Source organism: Dipodomys spectabilis, unplaced genomic scaffold, assembly GCF_019054845.1.
Source record: "Dipodomys spectabilis isolate Male_0828 unplaced genomic scaffold, ASM1905484v1 ptg000007l, whole genome shotgun sequence".
NCBI lineage: Eukaryota > Metazoa > Chordata > Mammalia > Rodentia > Heteromyidae > Dipodomys > Dipodomys spectabilis.
The window spans coordinates 1175945-1192455 of NW_024870684.1; the positions used below are offsets into that span (position 1 = coordinate 1175945).

The window sequence follows — 16511 nt, forward strand, 5'->3', positions numbered from 1 at the left end:
TGGCTCATATCTATAATCCTAGCTACTTAGGAGGCCAAGATATGAGAATCTACTTGAGCCAGCCTAGACTGGCTAAGAGAGTCTTAACTTCGGACAGCAAATCCATCATCACCCTGAACTTGCAGGGATGATGGAACATAGTAGGTGAACTGCTCATGTCACTGAACAAACATATAGGGCTAATAGAAGGGGCTCAGGCCAAATGAGACATTCTGAAGTTTCCTTGTAACTGTTTTTGCATAGCTGGACAGCCTTGAGTAAATAACTTTACTTCTCTGAGTCTCAATTTCTGATCAAAGTCAAGTGCCTGGATGGATGTGCAATGTCAAACCCTTTTCAATGTTGCAGAAATATTCTGGATCTGGAAATAAATTAATCAGGGTTATTCACAGAGTTATTAACCTTCTTACAAACCCTGCAGTACCATACCAACAGGACAACTTTTCAAGTTCTGGGGACACAAGATGTAGGAGACAGGCCTTCTCCTTGGAGGGGAAGGAGGCCGAGGGACAGGCAGCTCAGGAACTCCAATGCCCTGGCACAAATATTAGTTAACAAGCTTGATCCTAGAGACTAGGGAGCACCCAAACAAAGGTTTGCTTTCCTTCCTGGGACAGTGACATAAGACTTCTCAAAGAGGGTGACCTTTAAGATAGATCTTGAAAAGGTGAAGTTGCATTTTTCCCTACTGGAAATGGAGATGTGAGCCGAAACTCTATTCAGAAATATGCATCAAGTTGTGTGAGTCAAGTAATGTATGATGTATCAATGGAGATGAAACCCAGTATTTTGCCTAGAAGATATAACATGTTTTCATAAAAAGGGGAGGTAAGAAACTGGAGTAAAGGGCCATGGAAGTGTAGGGCTCCCTTTGTCTCCATATTAATGAGCTCATGGAGAAAGCTATCAACCTGCCTGGAAATTGGCTTCCATTCTAGAGAGCTATACCCATGGAATTTGAGCCCCAGAAAAGAAGTTTAAAAGTCATCCCAAAGTTTCCTACTGAGCTCTTCTTCCTTTTAGGCATCTTTCTCTTGTCACCTCTTCCTTTTCTACCCTCTTTTTGGGGAGGTGACTGAAGATGCCAAGATGTTTGAATTTAGTCACATCTTGGTCACTAGCCACATTTGATTTGGGGAACACAAATTACAGGAGAATCAATTAATTTTTAATAAGTAAAAGAAAACATGAGGGAAAGGAAGAGTCTTCTCTGAAGCCTCAGAGAAAGTGAATATCAGGGCTGGGGATGAGAAAGACCCATTCCCTTGGGGCTGGGAAGTGGTAGAGCGCTTGCCTTGCATGCATGAGGCCTTGGGTTCGATTCCTCAGCACCACATAAGCAAAAAAGCCAGAAATGGCAAAAGACCCAGTCCCATGCTCTCTGCCCCATCATCCCTGTAATTTCTGCACATGTGACATGGCTAAATCCTGGCGAGAGCATCTACATATCTAATAAGGCTTTCCTAATGCAGACACAGGTATAGACAGCATGCCTCCAGTCCAGGGCTGGAGATAAATCTCCTCTGCATGCTGGGCCCCAAACCCGCTGCTGGAAGCCTGCTCCAGGGGGAAGGTTCTAGAACATCAGGTGGCTTCAGGAGAGTCTTGGACTTAACCCCTAGCATCAACAGAGGTGTCCCCAGGTATTTGTTCCAAGAGTCTTTAGTATGTTGTCACTTGGTAGAGTTTCCCAAATTAAAGAGTGTGTTTGTGTGTGTGTGTGGGCAGAGAGACAGAGAGAGAGAGAGAGAGAGAGAGAGAGAGAGAGAGAGAGAGATTCTAAATTGCTCATGGCAATTTAGAAGTCCACATGAAGTCCTCATCTCAATCAGTTTTCTCACATAACTAATATTTTAGTTATTAGATCTACTGATCTTCTGGGGGGTCAGGTCCTATGGAGGTTGTTTTTAATCACATTTTGTACATAAAGCAACAAGCACAGAGGGTCTAGATCCCATGTTCCAGGTTATACAGAGACATACAGCAGCCTCACAATTCGAGCACAGCTCTCCCCAACTCCAAACTCTATACATGAGAGCTGTGTGACCTTGAGCAGTTCAGGTTTCTCAACTGAGACATGGCAGACAATAATAATAACTCATGCTGTGGAAAGACTCAGAGAATAAATAAATCAAACTGGGTAAAATAACTCCAACCTATCAGGACTGCCATCAGGATTAAAAGAGTTGATATGGGAAAGTGTTTTGTAAACGGTGACACACCATACAAATTTCATCATTATTATTATTTCACAAAAACTATGGCTGCCCTCACAGACGGAAACAATCTGCGGCACCTATTTATGACAACATGCTTCAGAAACAATTTCCTTTCTGACAGGTTGCCTCCCTATCATGTTATTAAAAGGTTAAGGAAAATGAACAAGTGAGGATTAAGATTAGATCTTTCACACATGAAACTACAAAATCAATAGAGCCCCCATAATCTATCTGGTGACATGAAGAAATATATCGAGGTGCCAGGGACGATTACTCAGGGAAATGTCAACAGGTATTGACAAGAAGCCTCCTGGAAAAGCAGTAGCAGCCAAGACTTCAGTGCAGGCTCCCTCAACCTGTGCCCTTCTGGCAGAGACTCGTGTCCTAAGAACTTACTTGTGGTTTTAATTCATCATTGCGTTCATTCTTCCTTTCTCCATTTCTTTCGTTCAGGCACTTTGTATTCTCCTGACATTCTGCTGAATGTCTGTTCCCTACAAATTGGGTCAGAGCTGCTTGGATAAAATAAGCACCATGGAGAGCTCTTGATAACACCTATTTGTGGTTGCAATGAGGCCCTATCAAAAACCTGCTATTATCACCCATATGCTATGCGGTCATTATCATTGTCTTGGAAATTATTTCATGTTTAGAAGATGCCAGTTACCCTCTTGGCCACCTGTGAAATGGGAAACCAAAGCTGAAAATGCCAAGCGGTAAATTCTGCACCCACCTGGAAAGGGTGTTTGGTGATTGCAGATGGAGTGCACTGGTCAGGATTTTAGGCCAAAATTCTAAGGGTTGAATAAATATGAAATTCGAGTCTATTGCCAGGGTACCTTGAGAAAGGATGGCCTTCCACATATGGAACACCTGCCATTTGTCAAGCACTGGGCAGAAATTTTACATATACTATCTAATCCTTAGGGTCCATGAAAAGGATCAGAGACACATCCTAGTTACTGATAGCATTGTGATTCTACCTCAGTCCTTTGTCCCTCCGTGTCCACCCTGCACCATTCCCCCAGAAGGCTCTGCCTCCCAACCTTTCCAGCCCCTTTCCCAAGTAGCAGCACATGTTAAGGAAGAAGCCTTTCATTTATGAGCCTTTTAGAGGGACATTTCATATGTAAGCCATATCAATTAATTTGTGTTAAAAATAATTATTCCTCACAAAGCAATGCCACTTCCTGGATGTGGTAACTGTTCCAAGGATGATGAGTCCATGAGTCATGCTATACCCCCCTCTGTAGCTCCCTCCCATACTGAGACTTTAACTGTATTAACCAATGTAATGTGCTGGGGAAATAAAAACACTCCACATCTGTGACAGGCTAGAGCTTTAAGAAGATGTAGAAGCTTCTGCTTTTAAGTTCTTGGGCTCTCTGAGTTTCCATGTAAGATGGCTAGCTCCCCTAGTAGGCAGATCATGAGAAGGGGAATGTGGAGTGGAGTGGAGTAGACTGTCTCCTTGAAGAGGCCCATAGGAGAACTCAGGCTCCAGGCAAGCTGTTTCAACCATCCCTCAGCCAGCAAATATCCAAGCTGAGTCCACAGACCTATGAGTGGAGAAGCCATCATGGATATTCCAATGCTGGCAGACATCCCAGAATGAATGACCATTCCTGCCATACCAAGTCTGAATTCTTGACCTATAGATTTGTGAGTAACGGTAACGTAGTTAGTGTTTTAAATGGCTAAGTTTCAGGGTACTTTCCTATAGCAATACCAAATAATCAAATCCTTATATGACACTAAGTAACACCACTGATGGAATTGTAATGTGAGCTTGACTCATAATATAGGGTATCACAAACACAGGGAAGTTTCCCAGAATTCCCTGCTGCAGCCACAGAGAAATACCTGATCACCTACTCACATTTATTCAACTAGTTATAGATAGATAATTGATAAGTTAGTTTATTTCCTCTGTGAGCTTGGAAGCTCTGAGGGCAGAGAGCCATGGGTGATATTTACTGTTACATCATCCTCCCTGGTCTAGGTTCTGGTCCAATGCAAAAATACTTTTTTTGCTAGTCCTGGGGCTTGAACTCAGGGTCTGGGCACTGTCCCTGAGCTTCTTTTGCTCAAGGTTAGCGCTCTACCACTTGAGCCACAGAGCCACTTCCAGTGTTTTCTGTTTATGTGGTACTGAGGAATTGAACCCAGGGTTTCATGCACACTAGGCAAACATTCTATTACTAAGCCACATTCCCAGCCCCAAAATACTTTTTGAATGTACAAATAATTAATGCCAAGTTCATATTAGTATGAAGTTCAGCATAGCCTTAATGTACAGATTGAAAATTTTTTCATTTGCTCAGTTAAGAAGTTTGAAGTTGGTCTTATAGGGAGTGAATGAACAGATGAATAAGGTGGCTTAAACTCTACCTCTTGCCAGAGTTAATCTGCAAAATCAATGCAACCACATAATCCATCCAGTTGTACAGAGTCCCCCAGGTCATTAGTTTCACAGCACATTACTAGGTAGAATCTCATTTTCCCTCCTCACGCATTTCTAGCATTCCTAAAAGTGTTTGCCATAGAAAATGAGCACTCTGCATGTGTTATTTTTAAAAATTCCAATTGCATGTACTTACATAAAATATTCACAGAATGTATCATTCTGAGTTGAATTTGAGATGTTTTATTGACAATGTCAGTTGATGCATCATGAGGTCAGTCAAACATTCAAAGATTTTTGGGAGCCATAAAAGTGCTTAATAGAAAATATAATGGTGTGCCTCTCTTAACAGACAGTTCTATAGATGCACTAAGAATTGTTGTGAACCATCCAGTTTGTGGAGCCACCCTATACTAGTTGTGGAGACTGTGAGGCTCCATGGCCAATGTATGGAAGCTTCCACAGTTGGGAGCTCCACTGAAAGCATGGCTGTCTTCACTGTTATGCTCCTTCTGTCTTCTGGAGTTTCTTCTGGATCACTTTTCTCATGCATGCTGTTGAGTCCTCTCTAACCGATGCCATGGTCAATCATCAGGAAACAGCCAAGCAATATGTGTACTCCAGGCCCTAAGTCAGTGAGACCAAATCAAATTGAGCCATAAGGCTATCTTCTCTCAACTTGATTTGACAGGTATCTGCAATGCTGGAGACAAAGCTGAGGAATCAGCTCTCCTTTAGGTTGTGGCCAGCCTTCTGCAGCTCAGCAGCAGATTGGAGGCTCTTGGTATGCTTCCTCTGTTTACTTAAACCATATAGTTTACCCACTGTGTTCAAAATCTGTCTTTATTATTTTATTTTATACTGCTATGAACTAGATGATATCATTCTGGTGAGTAAAGGGTGTGAGTTGGTGTCCAAGCAAGATTCCCAGGCTATGATACAACACAGTAGAGACCTCAGAAGGCAATTGACTACTTGCAAGAATGATCAAGGATATGAAGTAGTCTGGCTTTATTATCAACCACACAAACCATAATCCACTCATGGAAAAATGCATTAACCTCTTATAGGGAAGTTCCCTTATGACCTAACAACCTTCTACCAAGCCCTATCTCTTAAAGTTTCCTCCGTCTTACCACTGACCTGCTAGGGACCAAGATTCCAGCACAGAAACCTTTGCAGGACGAACTGAAACCCCATAGCACTATCCCATCATGCCTACAGAGTACATGTCTGTACTTCATAGACCACACACACTAGAAGACACCTTTGTGTGTCAACACAGAAATACCTGTCCATTTTCTACAGACAGAGGTATACCTAATGGAGGACATCATTCTCACATCTGTCAACCCAGGATGAGCTTTCATTTGCCTACAGTGAGCTTCCTCTGTTAAATAGTTACTGCTTTTCAGCCACCATGACAGGTTTCATGGCCACTGGCTCCTAAAATGGCTGTTTCTGACCTGTGACATTCCTAGACAACATTTGCCATGCTGAAAGGTCAGGAAAAGGGATTTCAGGGAGGAAGGGACTGTTAGCTTAGGTAATGCTAGCAAGTAAAGCAGTAACACATGGCAATCTCAGTGGTTTTGTTCTGTACTCATATACTTTCATCAGGGTGAAAGGTTACAGCCCATGCTGTAACCTAGGTTGCCAGATATTTACCCTCTTCAGCAGTACATGCCAAAGGCATCCTGGCTTTCCAAACCAGGATGGAGAAAAGAAAGTCAATGGGAGTGCCCTTGGGCCAGACATACATCTCTTCTTCATGTATTCCATCAAGCAAGGCAATATACCATATGCGGTATACAATATACAATGGCTAGGGGTGGAGGGAAATGCAGTGGAACCTAAGAGATCGGAGATGTGGAATCCATAAGCAGCTATTCTCCCTGCCACAAAAGGACAAGGCTCTTCCTTATGATTGGGCTACAGCTATTTTTTTTCTTTTTCTTTTCTGATTAGCAATAGAGCTATATCCTTTTTTTCATTTGGATTTCCCTCTCCCTGCCCACCTTCTCCCCTCCCCCCTCCCCCCTACACACACAGTCCTCTGGTAATCACATTGCCTGCTCAGCCCACTATATTTTTTCCTGGAACAATTCTGAACCATGGTGATGATAATATGCATATCATGGCTACAGACTTCAATATGTATAACCACCTCCAGGGAAGTACTTATCACAGCCAGCGATCCCCTAAGAGCTCTTCAAAATCAGATGCCCCAGATCACAAGGAAAAGCCTCCAGGGAACACCTTATGGTGTCTTAGACATTGGTGGGAGCAGTAGGAGGGGCCAGGGCCTGCACTCCATGATCCAGGGATGATGAGCGCTGGAAGATAAGGTGGACCAACTTGCACTATAATTCCCAGGTATGGGGGTGATGAAGGAGGAAACACATGCTGTCCAAAATGTTCCTGCTCTGGGTGGATGCCAAACTCAGCCCCAGGGACTTAATATACTTTCCTTAATAGAGAATCATAATCTCCATCCTAATAACCCCATCTTTGTGCAGAGCTGCATCATTTCCAAAGTCCCTCACAGAGAATGTGTTATTGACTTCGCTCCACAACGAGAGGGACATTATGTTTATCCTCTGCTCCCTGTTGCTGCCTGCAGCACCCTGACTTCAGGCCTCGTTATCTGTCAGCAGACTATTACATCAGCCTCTAATAGGACTCTCCACTCCAATTTGCCTTCCCCTGGTCCATTCTCTACTCTGAACAGAAGGAGTCCCTCACAAAGGTAGCCACCTCTTCCTTCTATAACTCCCTACCAGAGCACCCTGCATAGAAGATAACTCCATTAGCACTGCTCATTGGACCCTGGGCCCTTGTTTTACCCAGCCTCATCTTTTACTCTTTCCTACCGGCTATACAGAGGCCTGATCTACCAGTACTGAATGGTTATGGTTCTTGGGACCCCTGAGTGATCTCTCGCCTTTGTGTCTCCATTCTGCTTGTCCTCTCAATCACATATTCTCTGTTTGCTCTCTAATGGATCCTCTGTAACCCTTAAGGATCAGCTTACTTCTAAGAAAGCTGTCAATGAACACATGGAATATGGTACACACACACACACACACACACACACACACACACACAGGGCAACTGCCCAAACAAGACTGCAGATCTCTGTTCCTGACCACACCATTCTGCCTTCTCATCAGGCTGTCCTCTCATGGAGAAGAGCTAGTATATACTTATCTTGATACCTGATCACCTGGCAATGCACATAGCATGTAGTAGACCCTCAACATATGGCTATCAGAACATATTTGAAACTAAGGCTATTGCCCAGAGCCTGAGGAACACGTCTAGGACGTATACTAAAAATTGAGAGAAATGTGATGCTGATCTAATTTTTTCCATGTGCACCTTTAGCTGGGTGCTGTGGTTCACACCTGCTAATCCCAGCACTCAGGAGGTTGAGGCAGGAGGATCAATAATTTGAGGTCAGCCTGTGGGAACTTCTCTCAGAGAAACAGAGAGAAAGGGAGTAAGAGAGAAGGTGGGGTTCTTTGCTAGCTCAGGGAATGATTGCTTACTCTTGGCAGGGAGTGTGGAGTAGTCTGAAGTGTACTTGGAGAATCCAAAGGACCGAAAGATGCAGTGCTATATATACTTTAGGTTCATATACTTGATTTGAAAAGCCCCCTTAGCCAGGTGCTGGTGGCTCACCCCTTTATTGCTAGATACTCAGGAGGCTGAGATTTGAGGATCAGGCTCGAAGCCAGCCTAGACAGGAAAGTCCATGAGACTCTTAGCTCCAATTAACTAGCAAAAGAAATGGAAGGAGGAGGAGGAGGAGGAGGAGGAGGAAGAAGAAGAAGAAGAAGAGAGGAGGAGGAGGAGGAAGAGGAGGAGGAGGAGGAGGAGGAGGAGGAGGAGGAGGAGGAGGAGGAGGAGGAGGAAGAAGAAGGAGAAGGAGAAGGAGAAGGAGAGAGAAGAAGAAGAAGAAGAAGAAGAAGAAGAAGAAGAAGAAGAAGAAGAAGAAGAAGAAGAAGAAGAAGAAGAAGAAGAAGAAGAAGAAGAAGAAGAAGAAGGAAGAGGAGGAGGAAGAGGAGGAGGAGGAGGAAGAGGAAGAAGAAGAAGCAGAAGCAGAAGAAGCTATAGCTCAAGTGGTTTGGGCACTAGTATTGGCCAGAAAAAAAACTCAAAGCTCAAGGGACCACATCTAGGTCCTGAGTTTAAACCCCAGCATTGGTACAAATATAAAAAATAAAAAAGCCTCCTCACACACAAGAGTTATGGCTCTAGGAAGAGCAGATAGACCATAGCATTAGTGAGGTAATATGTGACATTTGCCCTAGACCTAAAGAATTTCCAGAACTGTCTACAAGGGGTGAAAACTCAAATTTGAGGGCTAAAAAAGCAGAATTTGGTTGTACCTGGCTGTAGATTTGCTAATTCCTGGCAATGGAAGCAGCTGTAAAATACCACCTCAGAGGCATGGAGATGATCCTTGGTTTGTGGCCTTGTTGTCAAGATCAAACAGGATGATGAATGGGAAGAATGTCAACTTACTAAAACCTGGCAATGAAAAAGGTGTGTGCTATTATCCCAATAGCCTCAAGCTACCTCCCTCCCGGCCTCCATCTCCACCCCCTTGGTGACATCAGGAAAGTAACACCTGCAACCACTAGGAGGAACTGTGCAGTTAAAATTCCTTGTAGACATCTTGGATCCTGGAAACAAAGAGCCCCTGGTAGTTAGCTCAGAGGCCTTCCTATGCACCCAATATTAGTGTAAAATTAGTCAGATTTAGTCCCGGGTGTAATTTCCTGGCATAACATGAACAGAAAAATCTGGAAGTTATGACGTGATACAGTCAGACATGCATGGGTTCCTGCTGGACATATCAGGTTGAGGATGACCAAGGGCACCCTCATTACATAAAGATTTGGCTCCTTTTAAATGCAGGTAGACACACTGCAAGGGGGGAGGAGATGGGGATATGGAGTTCAATTTTCTCCTTGTTTACAAATGATTAACTGCCACAATCAATTGTGTCAAAGTTCAGATCAACGGTGGCCTTGGGGACATTGGTGAGATGTGCCTTGTGCTTCAGCCAGTGATAACGGGCGGGAAAGCACATGGAATGGTTGACAACAGAACTTGTGTTCTCTGCCTTCCTTGCTTTACCCCCACCTTCTCACTATATTTTCTTTTGGCATGTCCACCCCCAAGTCCAGGAGAAAGTTGACTTAGCAAGAAAGAATATCCAGAATTAGGCCAGGAAGGAGGTAGGGGCTTCATGCTTTATGCATTCTAACCCCAAACAACATTATGAAGAAGGTATTCAGGAATCATCACCTACTTCTGCAGAAGAAAAAAACTGAATCTTAAATGATGCAACTGGCTGATCACAAAAGGATCACAAAGTCCTTTCTCTAGCCCAGCCTCACTCATCCTAAGTCACTTGACCCCTCCACATTTCCTAATCCACACTCACAATTTTAACAAGAGCATTGTCCACCATTCTGTTGCAGCCCTTTCTAGGCTGGAGGTTGATTTGGTAAGTGCAGTTTGGTTAAAGCAGTTTGGACTTTAATTTGTTGACTCTGGAATATCAGGAAGACCTTTTTTGAGAGCCTTGGTCATGTGCATATTACCGCCCAGTTTGACAGGTGCTTTTCCCAGAGCCCCATGCTCTGCACCATAAGCAGATGGCACTATGTCTAGGTTGGAATTGGCGATGTTGAAAACTGGGGCTGCAATGTGAGAACATTGATGCCATTTCTAGTCTATCTGGAAAGCCTTTCTCCTACGAGAATGTTTATATGGAGTCTTCTATTTCAAGAATGCTCAGCCGGGCGCTGGTGGCTCACGCCTGTAATCCTAGCTACTCAGGAGGCTGAGATCTGAGGATCGCGGTTCAAAGCCAGCCCGGGCAGGAGAGACCGTGAGACTCTTATCTCCAATAAACCACCAGAAAACCGGAAGTGGCGCTGTGGCTCAAGTGGTAGAGCACTCGCCTTGAGCTGAAGAGCTGAGGGACAGCGCCCAGGCCCAGAGTTCAGGCCCCACGACCGACCAAAAAAAAAAAAAAAAAAAAGAATGCTCAAGGGCAAGGTTTTTTTTTCCCTTTGAGTCAGTGTCATAGGGAAGATAGGCAGACGGATCTATGAACTGTCCAGAGCAATAGAAAGCTTAGATCACACAGGCTTGGATCTCAGTACCTGTGAGTCACGCCTTAGCTGTGCTCAGCCTGAGGAAGCACAGGGGCTTCTCTGACCAGGAATGGAGGAGAGTGATAGGTGAAGCCCAGAGAGGGGCTGTACTTTGCCCTGAGGCACACAGCTGGTAAACTTATTACAAAAGAAAGATTTGAACTCTAGAAGATGGGACCTACAGTCCTTCTCAAAATGACATAATCCTGGGCTCAGGCACACAGCTGGTAAACTTATCACAAAAGACTCTAGTAGATGGGACCTACAGTCCTTCTCAAAATGACATAATCCTGGCTCATCTACCTGCAAATCCTGTGTTCTACCTAGTAAGAATAGCTCTTATGGCTGAGTATTCAACTCAGGTCTGTGCTCAGCACTCTTCTTATGGTAACTTACTTAATTCTCACTGCTATGAGGTTAAAGAAGCTGAGACACAGGAATAGAGGGATTTTCTCATTTGATTTTAGTAAATGGAAGAGGAAATAGTGGACTGAGCCGCTGTCCTTAGAGCCTGTTGTCTCTGTTGCTTACCCAAGCATCATTACATAGGAATAAAAGCCAGGTCACTGCAGAGTTTTTTTATCGTTCTCATTGTAGCAGCACAGGTAAGTTTCAATCTGTGCAAAGTCTATGAAGGCTCCAGGCATTGGTGCATCCTGTTTGCTTTGCTGAGCTATTTGCTCTGCTCGGTGGATAGAAACTGACACTAGCACTGGCTGTGTTGGCTTTCCTTGGATCTGGGAGCCTCAACTGAAGTTCAGTCACCTAGAGAACATGAAGAGAGGGATGTGGGTTTGGAGGGCTCTGGCAGAGGTGTTTCTTCTCAGTGCTGTCCTGGTATATCTCAGTTTGCCTGGCTCCAGGTAAGTGACAAATGATTCCCTGAGCAATTAATCACAGGGCCTGTGTGGGTACACATGGTGGTGGTAGTGAAAGGGGAAGATATAAAGCCTCCTAATACTGACAGAGTCTTTGTCACTGCCTATGGAATGAGAAACATCTTTTGAAGCAATTTGCATGCATCTGATAAAATAATATCAACAACTCCCTTTGCATTGTGGCAGAACCCAGTGGCTGATTTTAACAAAAGTGCCCCTAAAAAAAGCAAAAGATGACAGGTTTAAATGCATTTTTTTGTCATGCCGAGAAGAATGGGATGCTTGTTTTGTATTCTGCACAAAGCCTTGTCTGACTCTATGTAAAAGAAGGTTGGCTGTATGTTAAAAAAATAAAAGTGCCAATCCATCTGAATGATTTTAATGTCTGAGAGAGACTCAAGAGCCCACAGTCAGTGTTTGCCTTTCTCTACCTCTCTCTCCTTCCTCTCCTGCCTCCCTTTCTCTCTCCTTCTCTCTTTCTCCTTCCCTCCCTGCCCCACTCTCCTCTTTCTCTCTCTCTCACGCACATTCTAAATATTTGTTCCTGGCAGTCAACTATCTGTTTTATTTAATCATTTTAAAGCCTCTATTGATAGGCTGCAAAACAAGCTAAAAAAATTATCTCAGTGGGGCCTCAAATGGTCTAACTTGTGTCTCCAATGGAAAACATGCCAGCGATTTGGCACATGATGTCAAAGCACTTGGGCCTCCTACACCTGCTTGTGAGCACCCCTGTGGGAAGACACATAATGCCTTTCCTTTTACTTACTCCAAAAATGCTCCCTGTGCACAACCCCTTGTCTAGCATGAGAAGCACCAGGTGGCCTATCAGATATGCCTTTGTCCCCATTAGAAATCTCCCCTGAGACCAGGACCTTGTCTTTATTTCCAGCTGGACATTCAAATAAACACTATTAGGATTCTCAAGACCCTGAGCTTAGCCCAGAAATGCTCTTCATCATGTGTATGTTATATATGCAAAGACACATATAAGACCCAAGGGATTGTGCCCAGAACAGAGAGTTTAAGGAAGCCATCATGGATCAAGAAAATGTCATATATATATATATATATATATAAATATATATATATATATATATATATATATATATATAATGGAATTCTATGCCTCCATCAGAAAGAATGACACTGCCCCATTTGTTAAGAAATGGAAAGACTTGGGAAAAAAATATGCTAAGTGAACCAAGCCAGGTCCAAAGAAACATAGGTCCCATGGTTTTCCTTATTTCCAATAACTAGTATATGTCTAGGACAAGCAGAAAACCTCCAAAGCTATGTACATATGACCATATAAGATGATGCTAAGCAAAATGAACCCCAAGATAGAGACTCAATGGGTTTTATCTTTCTAGCTGTTTGTTTTTTAATATATTTATAATGTACCATGTGATTTTTTTGTTTCTTTTGTATGTTCTTCCCACATGGTATAACCCGTTTTCACTGTACTTGATTCTGGTGGCCTGCATCTTGTGTACACATTTTTCTAATTTGTGGAGGGGAAGGGAAATAACAAAAAGCTGAAATAAGGATATAAATTGACCCATTGTATCAATGAGATGTACAAGATACCATGTTGAAAATGAACTTTACAACTTGGGCGGGGGGGGGGGGGGGAGTAGGGAGGAGTTGGTATGGTGGGGAGGGAAGGGATAATAGGGGAAAAGCAAAGGAGGAGCTAATAATGCTCAATAGGAAATGTACCCTTTACCTTGCTCATGTAACTGTAATCCCTCTGTACAGTATTTTTACAATAAAAAGTATATACAAAAAAAAGAAATCCATCACAACCCCCTCTGCAGCATTGAGCCTCTGTACACAGCCTCTTGTGGGTCTCTGAGGATACATAGGTAGACAAGACACAATTGCTCATGTTCTCAGGGAGAATGACACGGTGTGAGAATATACCAACCAGACTATTGCATTAGAAGTTTTAGCTCTCCCAGGCATGGAGTCAAGAAAACGGTGAAAGTAGTACCAGGCAGAAGGAATATCATGAGCTATGAGGCATGGAGGTATGAGAGAGTCTGGCATGTCCCCAAGTCTTCAGGTACATTTCAGCAGCCAAGGTGAGAATGGCCAAGTGAGGTGAGCAAGAGGAAGCAGCTAAGGAGCCTAAACCTTAGCTTCTGCCAGTGCTGGGAAGCTTTTGTTCTTCCAAGGATGAATATTTATAACACTGTCCCTGCATCGTACAAATTATCAATACAAGCACACGAGGAGAAACGTATGTGTCTGTCCTATCATATACCAATGATTTTGTAGACCTTCTATGGCCCAAGGGTCAAACGCTCCCTATCCCTGTTCAGCAACAGTGAGCTTGAATGAAGGCTTGAGGAAAAGCAGCAACACAATAAAATTTATGTATCAGGAAGTTCCCTCTGTGGCAAGGAATGAAGTTCAGGGGTGGACAGAGTACTAGCTGGAAAACTTTGCAGCTATATACTGAAGATGAAGAGTATGAGCTCCTATGTTCTCTGTGGGGAGGAACAAGTGGATCTTTAGGAAGGAGAAAAGAGCTATACCTGTTCAGTAAGTCTGCAAGCTTTACCTGAAGCAGGTTTAATGTAAAGATCTCCACCGTCGATTCCTATAATCCAGTCCTGAACACAATTGGTGTTTGAATTTCAATCATTAAGAAGAGGGAAAGTGCTCAGTTCTGGAAGAGAAAAGGCTGGCACCTCCTTATTAGCTAAGGAAGTTACTTATTTTCACTTACTCTTCCAATCAAGTCACAAGCTCTTAAGACCTATTAATGAGGATTGATGCCTACTCTGTACTAAGTACTTGCACATTTAACCCTCATTGCTATTTGAGTGAGGTGGTATTGTTTACAGTTTTACAGAAAGGGCAATTGAGGCTCAGGGACATTATGTAACTGTTGCAAGGCTACTAAATTTGTAGTGAAATATAGATTAGAATCCTTTCTCTGTCTCTCCCTCTCTCTCTTCCTCTCTTTCCTTCTCTATCTCCCCTTTCTCCCCCACCACACCCCATGCATGCACTAGAGCTTAAACTTAGCACCTAGAGGCTGTCCCTTAGCATTTTCACCCAAGGTTGGCACGCTACCACTTGAGCCACAGCTCCACTTCTGCCATCTCCATTTAATTGGAGATAAGAGTTACACAAACATTCCTGCTTGGGCTGGATACAAACTGCGATCCTCATATTTCAGCCTAGGATTACAGGAGTAAGGCATCAGTGCTCAGCTAAAATGCAATATTTTATAGAGAAGGTTGTTACCAGAAACTCCTGTATTCTCTCCACATCTTTCTGCCTCTCTCCACCTGCATGATGGATCTATAGTGTGGGATTCTCGTGCCGTTTCTCTATCTCTGGACCACACATTTGTTGTCTTGAGATGTGCCTTTAAATTCATGTCTACTATAGCAAATGGCAGAAAGAAGAGAAACTAAAAACCTGCCACCCAGAAGCTTCCCCCTTCTAGCAAAGAGGAAGATGCTGTGTGTAAAGGGGTACAGCTGCCTAACAAATTGAGTGTGACAAGAAAGTTGTTGTGTCAGGGCATTTCTACAGAGAACCAAAATATATTGATGTACCCCATCTATATGAGCTGATGGCTTGAAATTTACTGCTGACCTAATCCTGCTCTACTTGATGGATCCGTCTTTATTTTGATCAGAGATGGCTATTTGAAAGAAAGTGGGAGATGCTGGATCAGTGAAATATGCCACAACGCTGGCCATGGCATTTCATGTACCCCCTAAATGGCAAATTCTTTGCAGAGCTCACAGAGAGAGAGAGAGAGAGAGAGAGAGAGAGAGAGAGAGAGAGAGAGAGAGAGAGAGAGCGCATGTACAAGGGCTTGGACAAGGAGATTATTGTAGCATTACATGCAACTGCAAAACATTGGGAAAATATAAATGTCCTTTATAAAAGAAAGAGAATCAATTACACTCAATGTATGTCCTAGGATAGCATATCCAGATAAAAGAAGTGAACCAGAGCTCTTTATGACTCAGTAGGATATAGCTCAGGAATGCAACGGTGGCTGGCAGACATAAGTTGCAAAAGCAAAAGGCACAATAGAAGGAAAGCTCACAAGGGCAATATGGCATACAGTATGCATAAATACCTATGAAAACTATGAAGACTGGAGGGACACACACCAAATTCATAACAGCAGTCCCCTGTGAAAGGAGGGAAGTCAGTGGAGCAGGAACTGGTATAGAACACAGATGTTTGATTTATAATGGAATTTAATTTTAAAGAAACTTAAAGCAAATATACTCACATGCTAGCAATCATCAATATGAGGGTGAGTACACGGGTGTTTATGATTTCACTTTTTGTGCCTCTAGGCATAGTTAATTTTTCAAAGTGAAAAATATACAGAGAGTTATAAATGATAGAAGTCAAAGCAGTTGGTCAAAAATGTCATGGGGGCTTATTTCCATAGATTCATCAGGATGCAAGGTCTGCGCCTTACACAGAGGCCCTGACTGGACCCAGCCTCTGTAATTCTCAGGGATTGAAGAGGAGACTTAATGCTAGCTTTCCCTTTACATTTGCATTTTGTAGTACTAATAAGCTATATGCATCTTATCCAATGTAATTTACAAACATACGATTTATCCCGCTGATTACTTCATTATATTGCCACCTCCATAATGAAAATTGGGTACAAAAATGAGAGATCTGGTGGTTATAACTACTTCTTACCAAGTTCTTTCTGTAAGTGATCATCTTGCCCATTAACAGGCTTGCAAATCTTGGAGAGGAAAATAATTGTGACTCTTAATAGCTAGTGTGTACATTACTTATCTACTCAGACTCTGCTGTGGCCCCAATCGGG

General features: G+C 43.1%; 1 protein-coding gene across 1 annotated transcript in view; it reads left to right on the forward strand.

Annotated features, from left to right (window-relative positions):
• Positions 1-11573: 11573 nt before the first annotated feature.
• C8b (complement C8 beta chain) overlaps positions 11574-16511 on the forward strand; it is a 38563-nt gene continuing 33625 nt past the window's right edge. Inside the window, exon 1 of the mRNA XM_042699248.1 lies at positions 11574-11662. Within this exon, the coding sequence (XP_042555182.1) occupies positions 11574-11662 (89 nt within the window). The remainder of the gene's footprint in view (positions 11663-16511) is intronic.